This window comes from Vanacampus margaritifer, chromosome 5, assembly GCF_051991255.1.
Source record: "Vanacampus margaritifer isolate UIUO_Vmar chromosome 5, RoL_Vmar_1.0, whole genome shotgun sequence".
In the NCBI taxonomy this organism is placed as follows: Eukaryota; Metazoa; Chordata; class Actinopteri; order Syngnathiformes; family Syngnathidae; genus Vanacampus; species Vanacampus margaritifer.
Window position 1 is genome coordinate 23,458,248 of NC_135436.1, and position 24,435 is coordinate 23,482,682.

The 24,435-nt window shown below is 39.0% G+C and overlaps 3 protein-coding genes across 7 annotated transcripts in view; all 3 read right to left on the minus strand.

The window, feature by feature from the left end:
- The window catches only part of schip1 (schwannomin interacting protein 1), a 257,075-nt gene extending 254,919 nt beyond the window's left edge, over positions 1-2,156 (minus strand). The window contains exons 1-2 of the mRNA XM_077566205.1: positions 2,000-2,156; positions 1,842-1,932 (exon numbers count right to left, since the gene is read on the minus strand). Of these exons, the coding sequence (XP_077422331.1) occupies positions 1,842-1,932; positions 2,000-2,022 (114 nt within the window). The 5' untranslated portion in view covers positions 2,023-2,156. The remainder of the gene's footprint in view (positions 1-1,841; positions 1,933-1,999) is intronic.
- Positions 2,157-4,059: 1,903 nt separating this feature from the next.
- mfsd1 (major facilitator superfamily domain containing 1) lies at positions 4,060-16,880 on the minus strand. Of its 2 annotated transcripts, XM_077566708.1 has the most exons (17): positions 16,672-16,880; positions 16,483-16,535; positions 15,001-15,113; positions 14,856-14,898; positions 14,700-14,767; positions 13,725-13,833; positions 13,541-13,643; positions 11,977-12,075; positions 11,650-11,761; positions 10,204-10,260; positions 9,429-9,585; positions 9,081-9,178; positions 8,888-9,000; positions 8,765-8,812; positions 8,605-8,671; positions 7,206-7,311; positions 4,060-5,122 (listed from the first exon to the last, which is right to left on the minus strand). In XM_077566708.1, exons 1-17 carry the CDS (start codon positions 16,847-16,849, stop codon positions 5,063-5,065), a joined length of 1,584 nt encoding a protein of 527 aa, XP_077422834.1. In that variant the 5' UTR covers positions 16,850-16,880; the 3' UTR covers positions 4,060-5,062. The 2 variants fall into 2 exon arrangements, with proteins under 2 accessions (XP_077422834.1, XP_077422835.1); XM_077566709.1 differs by lacking the exons at positions 4,060-5,122; positions 7,206-7,311 and adding an exon at positions 7,781-8,155.
- A 2,820-nt stretch (positions 16,881-19,700) lies between these two features.
- On the minus strand, positions 19,701-24,370 carry p2ry13 (purinergic receptor P2Y13). Of its 4 annotated transcripts, XM_077566714.1 has the most exons (5): positions 24,304-24,370; positions 23,747-23,770; positions 22,249-22,348; positions 21,783-22,172; positions 19,701-20,620 (listed from the first exon to the last, which is right to left on the minus strand). In XM_077566714.1, the coding sequence occupies exons 3-5, from the start codon at positions 22,312-22,314 to the stop codon at positions 20,153-20,155; spliced, it is 924 nt and encodes a 307-aa protein (XP_077422840.1). In that variant the 5' UTR covers positions 22,315-22,348; positions 23,747-23,770; positions 24,304-24,370; the 3' UTR covers positions 19,701-20,152. The 4 variants fall into 4 exon arrangements, with proteins under 4 accessions (XP_077422840.1, XP_077422836.1, XP_077422839.1 ...); XM_077566710.1 differs by lacking the exon at positions 24,304-24,370 and having other exon boundaries at positions 22,249-22,440; positions 23,747-23,994; XM_077566713.1 differs by lacking the exon at positions 24,304-24,370 and having other exon boundaries at positions 23,747-23,784.
- Between the last annotated feature and the right edge of the window lie 65 nt (positions 24,371-24,435).

Here is a 24,435-nt window from a genome sequence, read left to right on the forward strand (position 1 = left end):
AAATGAATGGTCACGCTCCTAAAAGAATGGAAGTCGTGGAGTGTCCCCAGCCGATATTGATATCCAAAAAAACTAAACAAAGTATCGGATTACATCCCAAATCTCTAATATTAGCACTCATATACAAGTAATCCAAAAGTCTGCTTAAATCATCTAATATTTTCTCATACTCATAACTGACTATTTGTTCTTTGATTGAATAATATTAAATTTATCTATCATTGTTTTTTAAGGGAAATGCTATGTATCAAAAGAACTAGTGGTATCGGTATTTTGATGTTTTTGTTATTTCTTTTCTTCCTGTTTATTTTTACTCTTGTGCCTGAAATAAAGAACAAAGTAAAGTATCAGTACTTATTACTAGTATCGGTATCGTCAATACTTCAAGAGTTGAGTACTCGGTCTTGTATCGGTCTGAAAAAAAGTGGTATTGAACATCACTAGTATTAATAATTTCATTTCAGGGATAGAACTGAATGAGCAGATTCATTTAGATCTTCCTGAGGAGGTGTTTAAAACTTTTTGGGGGGTCAAAATATGAGTTATGAGTTTGTTCATTATTTTAAGAGTCCAATGAAATGTTTTGTTACTAATCTATCCTGTTCTTAACCAATTTGTTCCCAAAAACATAAATATGTTCTATCCATATCACCATGGTCCCAAAAACGTATTTATACATTTTATGTTTTTTTTTTTTATGCTAGCATACATAATATACAGAAGGCTTTGATGCTGCCTCTGAATTGAAGAGAACGCTTAAAGCAATGGTAGTTATTACAAAAACAGCCAGCAGGTGGCAGTAGAGTATAAGAGATCAGCCAGGGCCATGTTGCAAAAAGCTCTTTTCCTCAGTGTTTTCAACAGGTTTGTAAATAATGATAAAACTTATATATTTTAATACTAATTGCTGCAAAACGGAAACAGATACAAATATACTTTTTTTTTTCTGATGAAAGAAGAGACTCTTAACTTTCTTTTGGTAGGTTCCATGTTTTTATAGTAATAGAACACAATATTCTGTGGGCCTTGCAAAATCAGTCAAAATCCAGTACAACAAATGAAAATGGCTGAGTGAATGAGTTAATTACAACATAATTTCTAGAGTGCAGTTAGTTGCTTGTCCATTTCTGTACCAATAAATGTGACATATTAGGCACCGGCATAAAAGCTTTGCTATTTTTTAATGCCAAATTTGCTCCCCATGCTGAAAAAGTGTCTATACTACAAAATCAATGTCGCTTGCATCTCTAAACAGCACAATGTTGTACTTTGAGCGTAGTATACCGACAATATATAACGTAACTATCAGGTTCCTTGAAAGGAAAATTGCTCCCCTTGGTCCAATGATGCGCTTAAAGAACAGCGCCGTATTCTCTGTAATGTAAAAAGACACAATCTGGCTGAAGGAGTACCTTTAAGAGCATTAAAGGTGTTGCCATGGCAAATAAAAAAAAAGTGTCTACAAGCCTATTCAGATAAAACCAAATTGAATCCATCCATTTGAACTGCAGGGAGGCGAAAACCTCCGCAATTAAAGTTGCATGTTGGCTTGGAGTGAGCCTGATAATGTTGTGCAAATGGCTCCACTTTACTTCTTCTATCTCTGCTGCTTTTTATTCTAATCAATGAGCCTCCACGTCGTCTGATCAACTTCCTGCTCCCGTTTAAAAGCCCAGAAAGTGGATTACATCATTGCTTGTGCCACTCAGAGAGGCTGGAGAGAGAGCGAGAGTGAGGAGGAAGAGGACGAGATCCACCCACACAAACATTTTTCTGTTGCATGAATCCGACCCACGCTAAGACTGCCGCTCCAAAGGGGAGAAGAAAAAAAAATGTCTCACCTGGTTGTCGATGCGCAGGGCAAGGTGTCTCCTCTCCCGCGCCACGCTACTCCCGCCGCGCATCCTCGCCTCCTCTCCCGGATGCATGCCTCTGCAAGGACGGCGCTCAAGTTAGCGCTAGAGCGCGGCACGATAGGAAGCGGCGGAGCGACACCAACCTGTGCGTGGAGTTCCTCAGCATGGCGCCGTGTCCCTCTCGCTCGCTCGCTCGCTTGCTCGGTCTCTCGCAGGCGCTTTCCCCTTCTGTCCGCAGCGAGTCACGGATCAAGTGGACACTTTGAGAGGGGAGCAGCCGGAGAGATGACCTGACTTGGTTTGGAGGGGGTGGGTAGGTAGGTTGGGGGAATGCAATAGGGGGGGGGGATTCCTCGCAGCCAATCGGATGCTGACTGCGTGCGCGCGTTTTTATACAGCGTGTCACTGCATGCATTAGTGCACGTTGAAAGTGCGTGCTTTGGAAATGCACCAAAAAAGTGCGAGATGAATGATGAGTATGACATCCTTCTCTATAGTCGGTGGTCAAGCCAACAACAACATTTCCACGGTCCCCAAGTACCCCTATCCAGTCTGATTTCTATGTCGCCCTCAGCCAACACAGGTGTTTCAAACGATCAGCTAATCAGAAAGCTCTGCATGAAGCCTGATAATGATCCTCAGATGTGTTGGCTGAGGGAGAGATGGAAAACAGGCTGGATAGGGGTACTCGAGGACCGGTTGAGAGACACTGAATTATTTCATCGATTAATCGGGTTCATTTTTGTGAACAATTACTGTCGACATGTTTCAGATTTTAAAAAAATAAATAAAAAAGTCTCCATACAATTACTCAAATAGTTGTCGATTAATTTGATAATTGATTATTTGTTGATTAGTGAATTAATTTTTGACAGCTCTACATTAGATGGCATTCTGTAATAAACTGTAGTAAAAAAAAAAAAGAGATCTAAACACAAAGGAAAATACATTTCAGAAGGCCAATTCCTACTTCATTTTTATATTAATGAGAATTTTTGAACTATTTATAGATTGTTTCTTTTGTAATATTAATATTTATTGAGATGGAGTATTGTGGATTTTCATTAGCTATAAGCTCGTCAAACTATGTACTGTATATGAGCTGCTTTTTGACTTGAACTACTGAAGTTCACTTTTTTATAATAATTCTTATTTATGAAGATGCAAGTGTATTCGCATTATTTATTCTTTATTATTCCCCACTTTAGACTACAACTACATCTTCCAACGTGATAATTTGGATTCTTCAAAGTTGAACACAATTTGCTGTGGTGCTGACTTTCAGCTATACAAAAAAAAGATAATTAATTTGTGTACTGGCGGTGTTTTAATGTTCCAAAATGCCTTAAAAGTGTAATGAAAAGTGTGTAATACAAAAAAAAATAAGTAAAAACTGTCACCTATTTGTGTTTTAGTTATTGTCATTAAAAGGGAAGCCTTAAATTAAGAAATTCTATCCAGCCCCACTAATCTAAAGACAGTATTCTGATTAACATTGTGATTGTGAAACATGAATAAAGAAACAAAATCCACACGCTTTTATCCATCTCAGGGGGCGGCCATTTTGCTCCTTGCTGTCAACTGAAAATGTCATCACAGGTAACGGCCAATCACGGCTGAGCTTGCGAGCGTCACATGACCAATCTGAGAAAACACTATTTCTAAATGGACAATATTTTTTTTTATGCTTTTGTGAATGATGAAATGAAAATGACATTTCGCTTTGAATTTCTCTGTATTATCGCGTGTGACCTGACTGACCTTGACAAATGGACCTTTGACTCATTGAAAAATGAATTAATTGTTGGCCCTTTAATATTTGCAACTGATTACCTCTACTCTTCCGCAACTTCTGACGTTCCACGTAATTACATTATTTTTTGACTCAGGACAATTAACCCCACCACTCCCCATTGACAACTACTGCATTACCTTTAGCATGCGTGTGCTCATTGGAGTAACTTAGGGACATGATATTGTGGGGGAAGAAAACACTTGAATGTAAACATATTATTATTATTATTATCAGACTCACTCAAACCTAACACACAGCATTTTAATTGCTCATGATTTTGTATCTATAATTTAGTCAATCCAATTTGTTTTGGGGAATTGCGTAAGGGGGTAAGAAAATGGCTGCAAAACTTTTGTTTCTTCTGTCATGGAAAGAAACATACTTAAAAAAAAAAAAAAAAAAAACTCCTTCCAGCTCTAATGATTTTTATTTTGTTGTGAAGCAGCAGTAACAATTAAAGGAAAGACAAGCGACCATGATCCTGTCACTTTGGGGTCTTCTTGGTACTCTGGTGGCACCCTTAAAAGTACACTTTTTGCACACTTTGGCCCTGGAAAAAGGTGCATCGCACTGCAGGAACATTAGGGCCTTAGGGGACACTCAAGTTGGCCACAGGAAACTTTCAGGAAGTAACAATAACTAAAAGTCGGTTTAACTTTCGGTGCAAATGCGGCTTTAGTGTCCAATACTTAATCTTGAGAGTTACATTAGTGTAGATCACTCCTTGAGGAGAGCAATTGATTCCTCCTGTACCCCCATTTCTGATGAGTGCAGGAATAACTCTGGTCCAGACTCCAGACTGTTAACAAGCTTTTTTTTTTCCCCGCTTGGTTTTAATAACTCTTTATTTTATAGGTATTAGTTAATATTAAACAGGTCTGATTCATCCTATTTAGCACGTATGGGTTAAGTAATTTAACGCATGCTATAAAACAACTGCAGGGACTGTAAAAGTGGCCAATGTGCTGAGTCGCCCTAAGCGTTTGGACAATTCACAAGGCTGTGAATGCAAATAAATAAAAACTATTTGAATTGAAGGAGTTTGATCTTGACGGTCCCTAATTTATCTCAACGCACCCCTCTGAGTGTAACTGGGAGGTTGCACTGGTTGTAAAAAAAATTTTTTAGAACGTGCCAAAGCATAAAATGCAGCAAAACAGCATCTGCGCTCTGTGTCCCAAACTGACAAATTAATTGAACCCAAACAAGAGAAGGGGAGAAAAAAAAGATACCTGTCCACACAGCCGGAATAACAATCACCCGTGTGAAGGTTGAAAGTGGCTTGAAGGTACAAACGTGATGTCTACAAGTTCACAAGGTGGTAAACACTCTCTCTCCCATTTCTTATTGTCATTGCATACTTGTCTGGAGTCGCATCGCTAAAGGAGTTCAGCCGGCCGAATGAAGGGCATCACTTGAGAACGCTCCTGTGGGCAAGCGATGACAGATGGCTGGAACAGTGGCCTGGCAGCTGAGAGCAGAAAGGGAAAAAAAGAGCAGGAGAAGACCTCATTTGAAGCTGAGGAGGTGGTGATGGATAAACAAATACATCAGCGGGGGCATCAAAATCAATCCTTCTGGCTCACCATCAAGACTTGAAGGAGCACATTATAGGCCTAATGAATTATCCCAAAAGTCCAAGAAGTCGAATGAGCATTTTCTTGAACAAATATGCCTCTAAAGCAGTGGCTCTTAACATTGTTGGAGGTACTGAACCTCACCAGTTTCCTATGCGCAATCACCGAACCCTTCTTTATAGATTTGTTTTTTAATTAACTCATTTGCTCACTTGCCATGGTCCCAAAAACTTATTTATACATTTTTTATGTGTTTTTTTTATTTTTATGCTAGAGCGTACAGAAGGCTTTGATGCAGCCTCTGACCTTGAAAAGGTCACCCAAAGCAATGTTAGTTATTACAAAAAAATGGCCAGCAGGTGGCAGCAAAGTATAAGAGATCAGCCGGGGCCTATGTTGCAACAAGCTCTTTTTGCCAGTGTTTTCAACAGAAATAATAATAAAGTGTATAATGCGTGTCACTGCATGCATTAGTGCACGTTGAAAGTGCGTGCTTTGGAAATGCACCAAAAAAGTGCGAGATGAATGATGAGCATGACATCCTTCTCTATAGTCGGTGGTCATGCCAACAACAACATTTTATTTAAAACTCACTAAAATGTTTTGAGATGGGAAAAACTCAACATTAGATTAGTGCTGTCTAACAAATATTTTTACAATTGTTAAATCTATCGATTATTTCAGCAGTTCTCAACCACGGTCCTCAAGTACCCCTATCCAGTCTGATTTCTATGTCGCCCTCAGCCAACACAGGTGTTTCAAACGATCAGCTAATCAGAAAGCTCTGCATGAAGCCTGATAATGATCCTCAGATGTGTTGGCTGAGGGAGAGATGGAAAACAGGCTGGATAGGGGTACTCGAGGACCGGTTGAGAGACACTGAATTATTTCATCGATTAATCGGGTTCATTTTTGTGAACAATTACTGTTGACATGTTTCAGATTTTAAAAAATAAATAAAAGTCTCCATACAATTACTCAAATAGTTGTCGATTAATTTGATAATCGATTATGATGAAACTTAGCTATATTCTAATGCTTATTGCTGCAAAATGGAAACAAGATACAAATATACTTTTTTCCTGATAAAAAAAAGAGACTTTTCTGGTAGGTTCCATGTTTTTATAGCAATAGAACACAATATTCTATTTTTATAGATTTATTTTATTATTTTCTTAAGATGGAACCCATGGGCAGAAGATAGAATAAAAACAGCAGAAGCCCCAGAATTGAACCCTGTGGAACACCATACATGAGAATTCATATTGCACATATTGGGTCAACCACTTTATTTTTTTCCTCGACATACTTAGTATGAAGAGACTAAAACGGCAATGTGCTGATTTTCTGACACACTACGGACCAAAAAGTTGATTGAATCATAATCATTTTGTTTGTGCATTTTCTGAACTATCAATTTGAAATAATATCCTGCTTTTGAATAAAACAGTGGAAGTTAAAACATGTTTAAAAAAAAATTGATTCATAGATTAATCTACAAAATAAGCAACAAATTATTGATTATTGAAATAATTGTGAGTTGCACACAGATTATATTGCATCGCATTAAATTTGATTATTTAATTGTTTTATTAAAAAACAAATGTGCCACTTGAGCGCAAAGGTTTGCCACCTGGTCTAAAGGATTAACTTCAGAACTTGTTTTGCGTTTTCCTTGGTTCTTGTTTTTCTTTATTTTTGGGGTGGGGGGGGGGGGGGGTCATACCAGTGACAGGAAAGCGTTAACAAGATAATGACCATAGAACAGGTACTTTTAAAAGACAAAAATGTTAAAACACTACTTATATCAATAAAGGCTTGATGGTGTCAGAGAGCACACAAAAACAGACCATTTTAATTATAAAGGACTCCAAAGGGATGAAAACAAATTGGAAGAAAATTGTGCTATCTACTTAAGAATGTTAATTATAATAAATGGTATTGTGTCTACTTCGAGACTAATTGTGTGCATGATACCTGTGCTCCAAGCTTGGAGAGATAGCGGTTGCGCAATCCAAATGCAGACATTGGTGACAGTCTAGCCACATCGCCTTCTGTCAGCTGACTGGGCCGCCGCATGTTCCTACAACAAAAAGTCAAGACTTTGAGCAGATCCACAAACACAAACAACCTCACACATTCACTGTGGAGAATAAAATAAAAACCGACTGCGGTGTTCAGAAAGATGTTTATTCAAAAATTTACTTGGTTTTACAAAACCAATTCATGTTTGTGGTTTGTAGAACTTTAGATACCCGCAGTAGTGCATCAATCATTTTCACTTGTAATAAACTGTCCTCAAAAGAACACATTAATAAAACTTCTTAAAAATAGAAAAATATCATTGAGTGGTTATAAATGAAAAAAAAAATGTACTAATGACTCTCCAAACCAGTGAAGAGCAGATAACATGATTACATGACAATGAAGACTCCAATTAAAGAGCAAGGCCTAAAGTAGTCACCATTGCCGTGCCATAGTGCGTATGATTAAAATATCAAGTCCATCTGGTCGTTTGGAGAGAATCCACGACCCCCCCCCCCCCCCCCCCCCCCCATAAATGATATGTACAAAAGACAGCATAACATTAAAATGCACTTGAAAAAATGAGTCCAGAGGATAAGGTATTTCGGTATCTTGGGTTAAAAGGCTCCTCTCCATTCCAATACTGAAAAAAGGCTTTAAAATGTTAAATTTCTTCTTAAACAGAAGAAAAAAAAAAAGAAGTCAGACGTTACATCCAGATATTCAGTAACTTGTGGTGGGGATGCGCCACAGATGGCAGCACTGGGCAGAGTGACAATTCCCGCAGTCCTGACCCCCCCGGCCTATGATTGACAGCTGAGGGGTGGACGGTGCGGCCTGCTGCCTCTGTATGCCCAGGACCGTGAGCGATCCCTCATCATCACCATCAACATCATCATCATCTGGAAAATAGCAATTACAGCAGGGAGAAGCATTAGTCAGTGGAAGGCAACAAAGATAAACAGATGTGACCTCATTTCCAGCACTGTGAGCACACCGTGCAAAAATGAGAACAGAAAGTAAAATGTGGCCCACCAAAACCACTAGTGCAACATTACATCAACAAGTGTAAAGTGCTGAAAGGTATCTTCCATCATGTCTAACATTGTCTTTAACAGATTAGATCTCATTGCGCTGGTGTACCTAATGAAGTGGCTGGTGAGGGGAGACGTACCAGCAGACTAAATAGTCGATTCAGCTCAGGGGGAAAAATGTGCAGAGCAACTCTCAGAACAGCCACAAATATGTGTGTGCCATTTGATTAGACGAGTGGGTTGTTCATTACGTTTCTAAGACGCCTGCGAGTGGGCGGAAAAGCCACGGCGTCGGGTGAAGAGCGGCTGCTACTCACTCAGCATCTGAAGTGGCTTCTTTCAAGAGTTTGGCTCTGGCTGCAGCTGACCGGTTCAAATCTCCTCCTGGAGGGAGAGAAACACGAGGGGAGATGGAAGTGATTAAGAGGAGAGGAGCGAAGGGGCTTCTTCACGAGCACGGATAAAATATACTCTTACCTCTTAGATAATCCGCTAAGTAAAGCATCACCACCGCCATCAATGCCACTGCAAGACAAGAGAGCACAAATATGGAAAAATCCCCAAAAATACTGTCAATCATGGAAAAAAAAAAAGACTTACTGCAGATGCAGGCACAGAAAAAGACTTGCAGAAACAGGTATCCTCTGGTGTCGAGGATGGCTCCTGCTGCCATGGCGATGAGAGCTAATCCCAGGTTTTGGATGGACTGCATGCTACAGCGAGGTACATTAACATCAATGAAACACAATACACAACAGTTCATTAGAAGGAAAATAAATCAAAGGGTTCGTACAAGCCATAAGCTGTCCCCAGCTGGTGCTCAGGTACCACAAAGGCCACCATGGGCCACAGTGCGCATGCCAAGAGGGAGTAGGACAAGCCCATCAGCGACTGGAAGACATAAAGAAGCGAGATTATATACTATACAAGAATAACATTATAATTATTAATATAACTAATCCATATATTGAATAAAATTGCAATCTGCACGGCAGGAAACGCCAAATTGTCAATTAAAAAAAAATTGGTAACGTTAAAAAAATAAAAATTTTAAAAAAGCATAAAGCTAACTTAATTTTTCGTTGGTCCATTACTGCATTAATTAAAGCATTAGTGTCAAAAACTGAATTTCACAGCTTACCATGCCGATCCAAGGGTTCCAGAAGGTAAAGGCCAGCATCATGTGAGCGGCGAGCGTGGTGCACACGGCGCACATCACCCAAATCACGTTCCTCCCAGTCCGGTCTACCACAAAGCCCAAAACGGGAGACGCCGGCGCCGAGATGATGTAAACGATGCTGAGGGAGTCAGAAAGGCACATGGTGATGGATTACACTATTAAAAAAATAAAAATGTTTTACCACTTACACATAAATAAAAAGGCATTCATTAATTTCATGCAATATATGGATTCCGATCCAAATCCAGAACAAAGTCATTTCCAGAAATAACCACAAACAGTGAATTGATTAGACAAGAAAGATACTTATGAGAGGCAGAGTGAAGTAGACCAACTCCTGTTTAATAAATGAATAAATAAATAAATAATTAAATAGTCCAAATGCAATTAGCATGTTGACAAAAGGTCAAAAGAAAATATATTTTTTTGAATGTACCTGTATTAAAAAATATATCATTTTTTCAGCCTCTGTATAAATTTTTTTTAAATTATATAAAATAAAAAAAAATTAGAGAGAGAGAGAGAGAATGTGGCTGCAGAAGTGTGCACCCCCTCTTGTAAATGGAAATCACAAAACCTGGTATTTGTTCAGTTATGTAGACTATTTATAGCTGATGTAAATGAGAAAAAAAAATTATGAGGAGAATGTAAGTAAACAATTATGCTGATAAATGAAATATCTGTGTTGGTATAAACATTTCCTCAAAAGCTATTAATTGCATCTGATGTGAATTACCTGTTGATAGCTCTCGCCTGAGCAGGGGAAAAGTCGAACTTCTCGATGAAGAAGACCCTGGAGACAAAGTAGGCAAGATGACGATGTTGCTCAGCACTTGCACTTAAGCAGCTTTCCCTTTGGCATCCGTCATTTTGGCTTACGTTTGTACGACAAATACACAACCACTTGCTTTGGGAGCGCAGTGGAGTGGAGTGGAGACGCTATGTCAGTCGCTAAGTGATTTGAGAGCATCTTTCGAGTTGCGACGACGTCAATTGATTTGTCTCATCGCCGAGCCATTTTCAAAACCACTTTCCATTTCTGACCCCCACCTCCACCCCTCTGTGGCTTGATAATAATACAGCGTTGTGCCACTAAAACTTACTGCACACATGGACATTGTGCTCATCTAACGAGGCGCTCTATTTTACTCCTAGCGTGCCCTTCAAACATAATGACGTCTTGTTTAGGAGTTGAATTCTCTTCCTCATTCACTCAAGGACAATAAATATGTTTTCGACAGATGCCTACGACACTCAGTGATCCCCATAAGAAACTATTATTGTAAATTATATGCATTGTTATAGCATCTGTAAACTTAATAACAACTCTAATGAGACATCAAATGGTCTCATTCAAAATTCAGTTGCACATTTCCTAAGACAAGCTCACAGCTCTCCTATTAACTAGAGAAGAGTGGAAATGAAAACAACGTAGCAGTAGACACACTGCACTTTGTTATTTTTTAGCATTTTAGCATTTTTTTCGAGCAGCAAGACCCAAATATTGAACGTTGCACAAAGGTTGCAAATCAATTGAATGATGCCATACAGTGCTACCGCATCATTTATGATGAAAAAAGAAGAAAACTGTGCAATCGTCGTTAGATCGCTTCTTTCGGCCAGTTTCTAGTAAATCCTCCAAGGAAGATACTCATCAACCCTCATCTTCTTCTCCGCGACCCTCAACTTCTTCCTACATTGAAGTTACGGAGGAGGAAGTAACTTTTGAAGCCCATTCCAGCGACGACGAAGAACCTCTCATGATATAAAATCCTCCTCCTCCATCAAATCCTTAAGCATCGAGTACATCTTCCAAAAGTAAGTTAAACTTCATTTTATTTATCTTATTACGTACATGTACATACTGTGTGTATCTCTCGCTCCCTCTCTCTAACATACGTAGTACAGTACTGTACGTATTCTCTTTAAACATAAATTATAATACAAAATATAGCACTGAAGCAATTTACGAACAAATTCACCTTACGAACGATCGCTCGGAACGTAACTCGTTCGTAAGTTGGGGAGCGTCTGTATTTGGGTTATTCGTTTACCCCTTGCTGATAATAATGTTTCAGTGAATTCAGGGATGATAAAAACCTCTTTAAAAAAAACACACACACACATTAAAATACTTAAAGTGATTGCTGGTTGACTGAGTGGGCGCTTGTGTAGTACTCACTGTCCCAGTCCAATAAAAGGGAAGATGGCCACATAGTAGCTCACGCAAATGATGAAGATGATCCACAGGGGCAAGGGGAAGTCTTTCACATCAGTCAGTTGAATTACCTCGCCTGACAGTCAAGATACAAACATGCATTGAAGCAGAAACTAATTTAAAGAAAGGCATATAATTAAGTCACAGCCGTGTTTTTTACAGCGCATATTAATTACGTCAGAGATCATTTGTAACTAAAAGTGGACAGCGAAAATAACTACCCGTAGTGTAAATCTGTTGATACTAGGGGTCAAAAGGAGACACAAACAAAACATAGTCAGAATGCTTTACCTGTTTTCCCCTGCTCCTTCTTGAGGATTTTCTCCGCTCTTTTGTCGAGGAATGCCAGCACCAGAGCGCAGATTAGCGAGAAAAAGCAGGTTACAGCAGCTGAGGAGAGAAAATAGGATTAAGCTCGAATATGGTAATTGATGCAAATATTGATGGCAAAGATTTCAAGCTACAATGAAAGCTGAATTTCATTTAGCACATGGCAAGAACCCTGATATTAATCGTTGACTTCAGCCATGGGGTAGCCTCAAAATAAAGCTCCCATAAAGACAGGAAAAGCATCAACCTTATTTTTACTCAACTGAGTTTTTCAAGACACAGGCATTCACTTGGTCAGTTTTTCTGTCTTGAGATATGAGCAATTTTTTTTTTTTAAAGAGTGTGCTTCAGATCCAAAACTGTAGATGGTGTTAGCAAGTTTCATAACATCCGGCGACCATCAATTCACATTGGTTTCCTTGCAGTGGAAGGACAGTCAGTTTGTGGCGGTAAAATGCCATCAATGCATGTCCATTCATCGTAATGGGTAAGAAAGTTGATTTGTGATACACATCCAGAGTAAACACAATTAAGCAATAGGCCTGACGGTTTTATTTAACTAAAATGCCTTGTATTAAAGGCTACATAGAGTGAAATCTGTGGCAAGACTTACAAAACCACTCATTGGATATTGAAGTGTCAGCAATGACTACTTGTTGATCTAAAATGTGTTATATTTAAGTGACATCTGCATGCCATGTTGGAAAAAAAAAAATTTGCTTTTGAACTCATTTGCTCCCAAAAACGTATAAAAAAGTTATATTTTAAATATTGCCATGGTCCCAAATTGTGTATGTTTTTTTTATGCTAGGGCATACAGAAGGATTTGATGCAGCATCTGACCTTTATAGGTCACTTAAAGCACTGACAGTATTACAAAAAACAACCAGCAGGTGGCAGCAGAGTATAAGAGGTCAACAATGGCCATGTTGCAACAAGCTCTTTTCCCCAGCGTTTTCAACAGGATTGTGAATAATGAGGAAATTTAGCTATATTTTAATGGTAATTTCTGCAAAACAGAAACCGATACAAATATACAATTTTTTCCTTATGAAAGAAGAGACTCTAATCTTTCTTTTGGTTGGTTCCATGTTTTTATAACAATAGAACACAATATTCTGTGGGCCTTGCAAAATAAGTCAAAATCCAGTAAAACAGCCGGGAGCGAAGGGGGTTGCTTCAGTGAAAATGGCTGGGAGTGAATGAGTTAAAATATAACACATTGTCACCACTAGTGAACACCATGATGTCATGAAACCCAGAGAATAAATCAACAACACCGGCAAAGTTGCTGAGTAAGTCGTAATTTCCTTCACACACTTGTTTCTAAAAGCTGATGTGTTAAAAATAAATAGAAGTGACACTTCCTCTGACTAGTCATTCACACGAGCTGCCTGTTGCACTTTCACTTCTGCTTCTAGTCCGTTGGGTGAGATTTTTGGAATACAACCACTGAAGGCTCGAGTAACTCCAGAGATACGTAACCCAATCCTGAATGTTGCTACAGTTCACATTGCTACTTTACCTATCATGAGCGAGCAGCCTAGTGTGATGTGACCGGGAGCGCCGACCAGGAGAGACACTTTGCTGTACACCCAGCCCATGATGTTCATATTCACCGTGCTGCCCTGTAGAGCGCGGGAGTGTATGCATTCACGTATCAATGAGCTGCTTCTGAATACTAGTTGGGCAGAAAGTGATGTTTTTACCAAGCGAGCCATGCTCAGCTGGAGACCAAACACCAGGTTGAGCTCCTTCCCTTTAAACCAGTTGACGGCATACGTGTTCTGGGCCACAGCCAGGGACTCCCCTCCAATTCTATACACAACAACACAGCATAAAAAAGGCATTACATCCGCTTGGAGAGCATCTAAGACCAAAAGCCAAGTTATAATCACAATGGTAACTCACTTAAACCCTTAATCCCGCTATAAAAATATATACATACATCTATAATGCAATACTTTCCCTGAAAGCATTAAATAAACAAATGTTATAAACAGGGATGTGATTTGACCAAAGTGAAATTATCTTACATGACAAAGAAATAGACAAAACAACAGCATAAATTTTCAATGTATATTGAACTATCCCATATAAAATGGCAGTTTTAGTCAACTCAAAATCAGTCACATTCAAAAACATTGGACTGTCTTTGCTTTTAAAAACTATCACTGAGAATACCATCATATCTAACTAATGTGATTACTAAGTTAACACATAAATAATGTTGAAGAGTTCAAATTTCATGAACAAATAATTGTATCATGACCAAATGAAAAGTAACTCATATTAGAGCATGCCACAAATGTCTTTGTTATAGCAGAAGATGTTATCTGTCGGAGTCATGTGCATACACAATGAACTACCAAAAAAAAATTTTTTTTTTTGGAGGGGGGGGGGGAGATAAAAAAAGCGGAATTCCGCGAATTAGCGGAAAAATCACATCCCTGTATAAAGTACTGCATAGCTGAGTTAGCCTGAGTATAATAATATAAAAACATTCATATTCATGTTCCAATCCCAAATCCTTATTTGGGATTAATATATTCAACAAAATATCTTTTTTTAAGAAAAATGGTTCTTTAACCTACCAATTGAAATCTAAGGGTTAACAGTACAGTATATACTTCTAATGTGGTGGTTCTCCAATAAAGTACAACCACATATATTATGTTGCTCACCCGAATATAAAGCGTCCAACTTCCATCAACCAAAAATGATTCACCAAAGCTCCAGTGGCAAATACGAGCTGTATGGGTGAAAAAACAACAACATTAAAATCACATTCGATCAAGTTTTGGTCTGAGAATAAAAACAGGAACATAATACAAACCCACCTGTCCAACACAAACAAACAGGGAAAAAATGATGGTTCCCAGCCTAATAAGAAAAAAACAGGAAATCATGTGGAAATACAGGTATGTTTTTGTTCACATTTGGTAGTCATGTAGGTGGAAACAACCTATTAAATGCTGACAGTACCTGATGCCAAAGACCCTGTCAATGAGGAATCCTCCAAAGAAGCAGAGGATGACGTTTGGCCACGAGTACCAGGCATATAACTGCATGAAACCGGCCGTGTTCAGGTTCAAATCCTTCAAAAAACACAAGTTGGTTGCATTTTGACAACTATAACTAGACACAACAAGTGAAATAAAAGTAAATAGAAGTGTTGTGATTAGACATGGGCCGATAACCGGTTTGACGATTTACCGTGGTTTTAAAAAGTCAAGGTTTCAATAACCGCTAATACTGTCTGTCACCGGTAATGAGCTCTTCTTGAGTTGCATAAACAAGCCAATTTGAAGTTAATTGCCTTGAATTAACTTTCTTCTCCTTCGACAGCGAGTGGACGTGCAGTTGACACGCAGAGAAAGAGGGAAGAAGGGAGACATTTTAGAGCTATAATTTTAATAACATGACACCGCAATATTTTTGCTCACGGTTATCATACCTACAAAATCTAATATCGGCACATGCCTTGTTGTGATATTAATTGATTTTATCAATTAGTTCGAGTTTATCGCTTGGGACAATTTTTTATGCGACTTGTGTCGTTCAAAAGTTATTTTCACTGATTTGCACTGCTTGCACCGACAACATGGCTACAAAAACAAAGGCATTATTGGTATGTTAAAAAAAAAAGCCATAAAAACAAGGTTGAACTTTGTGGCCTGGTGTTATCGGCGCAAACACAACACATGATGTCGGTTGTTTAGTTTTGCTTCCGCTCTTGAAAAGATACAAAAACACATATATTGATTTGTACAGGTTATAGGTCACTTTCGGTGGGGGGGGGAAATGGAAATGATGTATCTTTGTCTTTGTTATTATTATTTCACAACAAAAAAACTTACACGAACAAGGGTGTATAGACTTTTTTTTTTGTATTTACTGTAACTTCATGATACCTGTTTTCTTACTTCCACTCCCTTTCAGGCAAAATCCTACAGTCCTATGTTGTTGATATTATGAAACTACAGTATGAATTGTTTCTCTTGGGTTCAATTGTAAGTTTCTACCTAGAAAAGAAAATGAATGAAAATGAGGAAAAAAAAACAGTGTACAGACCAGCTGCCATACAGCTTGATGACTCATTTTATGATAATTTGATGATAACATCTAAAGTGATCATTTATTAGGGATCGTGTTCACATTTATTTTCACATCAAGATTTTTGTTCTTCTTTTTTTTGTGACAATTGGATTGCTTCCTTGTAAACTGGTGCAGTTCATAAAAACTAAAGCTAATCCCATTAGAGAAAAACACAAAGTAAAACTCGTTTTGAATAATGCCATTGTCATGTGCTTTTTCTATGGGGGATGGAAGGGATTTGGTTTGTTATTAGATGGATATATTGTTGTGGTTATACTTTAAACATGATTTACTGGAGGCATGTGTCCTAAATGCAGTAAAAATGCTTTGATGTGTTGTCATTTTACACCACCAAATGGGATAATTTACCTGGAGGACTTGAGTCTGAAGAGAAGCAGGATTATCATAACAGAAGTAGCTTCCTGGAATAAAATAACATCACAAGCATACAATTTGAACTTTTCACGTGACACTAGAGTTAAGTGAAGCTCAAGGTTCTTTCACGTAAACAACAGTTTAAAAGCAAGCCCGATACTCCTGGCGCCTTTACGTGCTTACCGAAACCGAGGAAGCACATAAAAACCAGGACAACGACGCGGTGCAAGCCGTGCGCTGGGTCGCAAATGGCGGGTAGCGGTGTGCCGGCACAGCCGCTGCTTTCCTCTCCGCCGGACACGCAGTCATCATTCGCGGCTTCTGCCAGTAGCTGGGTCCGGTCCTCCTCGATGTCCGCCATGTTTGGTATCCGCCGAGGAAAAGTTGACGGAAGTGGATAAGCTGCAGGCGGCACATCACGTGACCTGGCGCACGTGAGTCATGTGATTGCGGGAGACAAGTCAGGAACCCGGAACGAAGGAGAGTTTGTTTGGATTTCAACTCAATTTTTGTTGTTAGGTCATATGCTTAAAATAAGTGAAATGCTTAAGTATAAAAAAAAATAGATTTAAGTACTTATTTATTCCATAATTACAACAATAGAATTGTACAAAATGCAATGGGGTAGATGCCACGGACTACCGACTTCCAGGTTTCACACAACAGCGTCGTTTCTGGCCACTGATGGCCGCGTACCCCCCACACACAAAAAATTATACATTTTAAGAGATGGGGCTATATCGGAAATGATGACACAGACGAATGGGAAAGTCTATAAAATGGAAGAAAACAACTTGCAACTAGAAATCATATGTATAATTAGGCAGGTAAATCTAATATCATCCATAAACAAAATTAAATAAGACAATCACCAACACATACGAGGACGATGTGTAAATGTGTCTACATTTTTAATGGGATGATACCACCGAATGAGAGATTATGGAATGAAAGCGGCAAATGATTACAAATTACAACTAATCATCCACAGATTCAATTGAATTAGAGAAGTATTTAAAAAAAGGTGATCTATAAGGACAGGAGACATTTGTGTGTATTGTTTTTCATTGTGTGATACTGTCAAATGAGAAAACTATAATAACCTCCTGGAATTCTAAATAATCATACATATGATTGTAATTGAATCAATATATTATCAGCCATAAAGAAAAAGTATATTAAATAAGATAATACTATATTTTAATACATGGACAGGTACATTCTGTATTTAGAAATATGTATAGAATCAGTTTATGTATGACAATCTATATCTATATTAAACCAAATAATAAAATGATTGTGAAAGGGTACAAGTATTAGCACAGAGACAGGTCACAGCACTTAAGCATAACTATCATAAGAACCCCTAAATGGCACAGGATTTAAACAAAAAACAAAAACGTTTCAAGTTTCAATCTAAATATTTAAGAGACCGAAGCTTTGCTTTGCTTAATATGATTTCAGTCATGCAGAGAAACCCAAGTTCAATTAGAAGCAACCAGTAACATGCACACGTGTCAAGCCTTCTTCCCTACCTGTCTTGACTCTTCCCTGACCCCGACCTGCGTCCGTGCATGTGGTGCCAAGCAACACTATCTACAGAGTTGATTTAATTTCCATGAATGTCATTTAGAATTTCTCATAAGTCACCGTCGCGGCTGTCAGAGAATTTAATCGGTGGGTGACAAACGGCCTTTCTTCTGGCTCCAGTAACTGCGGCTCCGGCCGCGGCGAATAGCTCGTTAATTTCCTGACCAAATATCAGCCTCTGCAGTAAAGCCAATACATGTTGGGATGGCGGAAGACCATAATTCATTATTACATTAATCAAATCTGGATGCAGACATGATTGTAAATCAGGTGAAAGGTAATGTTAATCCCTTCAAAAGTACTTTAGGAATGTCCTAAAAGTGCTTCAGGGAGGAAGTGGTGCTGGGAAGAAAAAAAAAGTCAATCTATTCCACTTCCTTCTTTCCTTCCTGTTCTCTTTCAGTGCTCAAGTGCTTTGTTGTGGTTTACATTCACCCTGATTAAGCATCTGATATGTGCATGCACTGGATCACTGGTTTAACGCCATCATGCAAACTCGTGCAAGACTTGCAACTGTTTCAGCGGAAGAAATTTGGCTTTGGTGGTTTGCGGTCAGGTGGGCACGGACACCTCATCATGGAGGGTGGCAGTCTACATGCAGCAATGTCACTTAACCGCAAACTGTTCCGAATGTGCAACAGAAAGCAGTAATATGAAAGCAGGTTGTTCTGGTGTTTAATAATAAAACCAATGATACATTACATCTATTGGTTACAACACTGGAAGGGGGTGGGGGAGCAAAATATGTGCTCTTAAAAGTGTGTGTGACTTGTAAGAACTCATTTTGTACATTTTCTTTTTCACGAAAATCAACTCACACTTAATTTTAATATCATTGCCATATTCTGTTTGAGCTGCATATCCACCCAAAAAATATTAGGCCTACTCACATTGTAGTATAGGGCCTAGAAGTCCTAGTGTAAGTGCATCTAAGACATCTAGTGGCGACTGGTGATAATGCAACTTAAAACTACAGTCAAATTTCACATATTCATGGATTTTCCCCCCCATATTTTGGATTTTTCTTGTTTAAAAAAATTGCCCCCCCCAAAAAAAATTGCGCCACCCCCGTAATTTCCACCGTTGCACGTATAAAATGTATTTTGAATGATTAGCAACATTAATTTTTTCCAATTGTTTTTGTATTGGGGTGGGGGGGTATTTATTTATTTATTTAACTATTTATTTAATGAATCAAGGAGGCACTCGGAATGTGGTCCGCGAGCAACCAGTTGCCCCCACCCCCCAAAAAAAAACTAGTCATTTTTTTCCAGATGTAAGCAGTGCGTGTTTGCATAAGTGCGGACTAAATGTTTCCTTTGTTGACAGAAGGGAAAGTGTCAGTTCAAGGAGATTAGAGATCAGGAAGTTGACAATGACATTGAGTACGCTTGACATCACGCGTCCAATGACTTGGCAAACATTGTGTTGTGTGACAAGAACAGCATGGTCGTTGTTGCAACGTCATGATCTGCTGTAGGCCCTGCAGCATCTATTGTCCGTTAAGCTTTCCTATACCCAATTTGCCGAGCTTGAGAGACATATTTTGCCATTTTCACACAAATTAGAAATTATTTTAGGTGTTGATTGTTTATTATTTGATTATTGTGGAGTGTGTTTATGGTACCGGTTGTGACTACTAACGTGTGGTATGTTTATGTGCTGCAAACCTGAAGCTAACGCTGGTCTGTGCATCCAGGGTTGTTGGAAAACATCGCTGTAGAATTTAACATGTGGTAGTTGGGCTGGGATTCGACACATATGTCTCTAAAGCAATAAAAGAGTCAGATTTCCATAATGCGTTCCCTTTACATCAACCCTGCCTGTCAAAAAATGAACAAACCAATCAGTATCCTTTGTGAAGGCAGCAAGGGACATCACATATATTGAACAAAAAGTTTGTTTACAATGCTGGTCAGAAGATATTATCAAAACTAGACAACATATTAACGCTTGACCAATCACCCAAATTTTTTCCCCACCATTTTACAAGCAGTTTTTTTAATCTAATAAAACACAAAAACAAAATATTAGACATATATACATATTGGCCATATTGGATAGTTCCAGTGTGTTATTTGAGTGGGCCAATGTGCACCACTCTGCTGTTGTTTGCCATTTGCGACATCTCCAGCTGCGTGGATGTGGCAGTGGGGGAATCTCCCGTGGGGAGGGGCTTGCGTCTGAGCGTGGCCATGAGTCTCTTCCTGAACACGCTGCACAGGAACACGTAAATGAGCGGGTCCAGAACCACGTTGGTGGCCGACATCCACAGCGTGGTCTCCTTGGCTATGTAGAGCCCGTTCTTTGCCCGACATTGGCTGATGGTGTTGCGGGTCTGCGTGAGAGTGTAGGGAACTCGCGCAAAGTGGAAGGGGGCGAAGCAGACGATGAAGACGGCAACCACCACGAAAACTTTGGCTTTGGTTTTGCGTGTGGCTGCCTGAGAGCTGCTCTTTGAGGCTTTGTAAGACTTGTAGACTTTCTTGCTAATGAATGTGTAGCAGAACACCATCAGGGCCAACGTTCCCCAGAAAATCACCTGCAGGGAAACACAAAGACGGTGAAAACATGATAGGCCTGCGCATGTTCATCTTTATATATACAGCCTGTCCTGTTCAAGATCACGAAAAGAACTGAAGTTTACCCTAATTGACTTTGGGCAAAAGCTGGAGTACACCATGGAAGGTCAATTATGAATAAGGTGTTGAGTGCATAATTATGTCTGTTTTTGTAATTGTGGTATGTATATTTTTGTCTGTGAAGTTTAGCAAGAGACAAGAAACTATAGCACTCTAACTATAGAAACCAAACTAAACTTGCTTGTTTAAGCACCTTATTGATATTTATCATCATGGTTTATTGGCCCATATCCGACACGTCTACCAAATTGTCAAGGAAAGTTACTACATATTGCTAACCTGCATGCTAGCCAACTAAATAGCTAACTAACTAAAGCTTGTAAGGTTGGCAATGTCGTGTCATTAATCAATATATGTTCTTTAGATCACGATCAAAACCATTTTCAGAGTTGTTGTGGAAAGGGAATTTGCTTGCTAACTAGCTAGCTAACTATGTGTGAGTTTAATGCTAATACAGTGCATTCTGTAGGTTTAGTACATTTTGAGAAAGACATGACGAATGTACAGGCTGCACTATTCTAAATTCCTTTACACGACATCTTTGATTGACTCTCCATGAACATTTTAATCTTTGCCCCAGTCTCGACCTGCTGTCATGGTAATTAACTAGCTACGCAGGTAGATAACTGACTAGCAAGCTAACAAAAAAAAAACAAGACTGTAGGTTCAACAATATTTATCAAAATGTTTAATGTGCATGCCACCCTTACATTATGTTGTGTATACATTATTTGGCCCATGACCCATTCAAGATATTAAGAAAATTGCAAAAAAAAACAAAATAGACTACCAAAAAGCAAGCTAACTAACTATCTAACTAAGAAACTGGCGAAAGAAACTTGTTATTTGCAAATTTAACAGTATCATGTTATTTATTGAGAACACATCTCATAAAACCCACAGGAAGTCAGCCATTTTAGTTAATGCCTTACCTATAGGCCAGAAAACTGAGCATTATTATCTTTGTAGCCTAAAGGCAGAATTTTCAAGACATCATAACGTGCTGGTGTACCTAATGAAGTGACTCATGACTGAATGATGAATTCTTCCTTTCATGGATACCTGACAGAAGTAGTTGAATCCTTCATGCCAATCCAGGCCGGCCTGGCTCTTCATGGAGGTGCACTTGACTCGTCCGTTAGAGTATCGCGGTGGCTGGTCGCTTAGAATCACATTGGGCAGAGCTAAAGACAACATGACCACCCACACGGCGACACTAAGCGCCTGGCCGACCCAGACCCGCTGCAGGGCGCCCTTCCCGAACGGCCGGACAATCTTCAGGTAGCGGTCCAGGCTGATAAGGCCCAGCAAGATGATGCTGATGTACATGGTGATGTAGAAGAGAACGGCTGAGTAACGGCAGTGGAACGCCCGCAGAGGACCCGCACCCACGCCGGCGTCGCTTAGTACCCTCAGGGGGATGGTCAACGTCATTAACAAGTCAGCCACCACCTGTTGTTTTAAAAGATCACAAAGTTTTGGTTAGATGCACTTTGCGTGCCTAACCTTGACCACCCAAAGCACTCACCACATTCTTTAGAAAAACCATGAATGTGGACTTGCTGGGGATGCTGAAGAAGATCCACGCCGCCATAGAATTGAGCAGCAGGGCGGCTATGAAGAGGATGCTGTACAGGCAGGGGAACAACACCGAGGTCACGCTGATATCCCGGACACACTTGACGGAAGCGTTGGCTAGTGAGACGTTCATTTTGTTTTTCTGGAGATGACAAGGTCATATGACTGTGGACATATGTATACTGTAAAAACAAAACAAAACTGTAATATTACGGAATTTTACTTTTTATTTCACAGTTTTCCCTTTATTTTAAAAATAGTTTAATTTAGAAAAATAAAGTCTGATTTTACATGTCAAATGTAAAATAACATTAAATCACTTTAACTGTAAAAACACAATATTTCAGTTATTTTGCCCCCCCAAAAAACTCCATTAGAAATACATATATTGATTGTTAAAAACGTTCACAAATGTATCGTTATTTAATAGAATAAAATGTAAAATTCAACTCTAAAACCCTAAAAAAAAAGAAAAGAAAAAAGAAGAAAAACATATTTACTGAGAAATTAACTAAAGAAATGTGTAATTATACCATAATTTCTTTGTGAATTAGCTTCTTCTTTTTAAAGTGAAAACAACTACATTTTCTATAATGTCCTAGAATATAAGGACATTCATGTTAATAATAATAATTAATTGTCTTAACATTTATTTTGAAAGGACAGCTAATGAGGAATAGGGAAAGGGGAAAGCTTGAGCGGGTGAATAATACGCTAAGCAAAGAATTGGACTTACGGATGCTGCCTATGCTGCGGCATAAGCACTACCAAGTATAAATTTCATGAGATTTAAAATTATTAACCACAGTGGCAGCATGGATCAGTAGTAGAATGGTTGTCTGGTATCCCTGAGGTTGGGGGTTCAAGCCCCTTGGTGAACATGTTGAAGTATTCAATTCAAAGTTATTTCACTCTTTAAAAGAAATATGTTTTTTTCCCCGTGTAGTGTTATTATATATATTAAATATCAGTTATATAATTTTAGCAGTGTTTACACTGCTAACATTGAAAGAGTTCATTCATAATGCTGAATAGTGAGTTCAATGTATAAACAAAAGAGGAATAGATCAAATGCAGTTTACAAGGTCTTCAGCTTGTAATCGAAACATGTAATTGTTTACAGTCAGTCTCCAAGCATAGCCATGGATCATGAACCACATGCTGCTTCATCATATCTCAAGACAAAGACAATTTCCATTACATTCACCATTGTTTTACATTTGCCGCAAACATGAGTTAAATTAAATAATTAATACATTTGATGAAAGTACTTCTTTCACTATCATGTTTTTCTAGAGTGTATTCTTTGGGAACACCTCGTATAGGCCAACTGCCAAGTACCGGCTACCATGGCAACAAACATTTACTGTCCAGTATACTTTAAAAAGAAAGTTAATTACTTTAGTACTTTTTTTTTTTTGAAGATGTAGTATTGAAATAATTCTTACCTTGTGTCCTTCTGTCTTATGTGACTGTGCAGCATGTGAAGAAGAAGAACATATAAGGCAATGATGGAGGGGAGGGGGGGGGGGTGAAAAAACACAATATTTCAGAAGAAGGAAGAAGTGAAATATCCGATTCCGCTTTCTCCGCTCTTATCCACAGGAAGTTAGCCAAACGGAGGAAACCCAATTGAACATGTATTGGCGTTACTTTACTCCTTCGCTTAAAATACGCCTATCTTGAAGATGTATGTGTGTGTGTGTGTCGTTTGTAGCTACTGTCTACCCCCCCTCCCCCCCCCTCCTGACAACTTTGCCAGGCTTCCTGTGAGTGAAAGAGACTTTCCTTGCTCACTTCCTGTCCCGATTGTTCCCCGAGAGGTTGGCGAGCGTGCGTGCCAGTCGAAGTGCAAACACACAACGGGCTCGTTCTGGGGGACCCCCGTCCGAGGACCCGCTGCACGCTCCCGCCCACCCCCTCAACTAGCCCACTTCTCTTTTCTCATCAGACTAGTCAAAACTCAAAATGATGCGTGTGGGTTTAAGGATGTTAGAATGCTCACCAAATGTGTATTGATATACAATACTGCCGCCTGATGCTTCCTGCCGTGATCCTTTATAGAGTTTTACTCCCTTTTGTGACCTTCTATAAATAAAACGAGTGCTGTTTGAGAACATGACAGGCATCGTTTCCT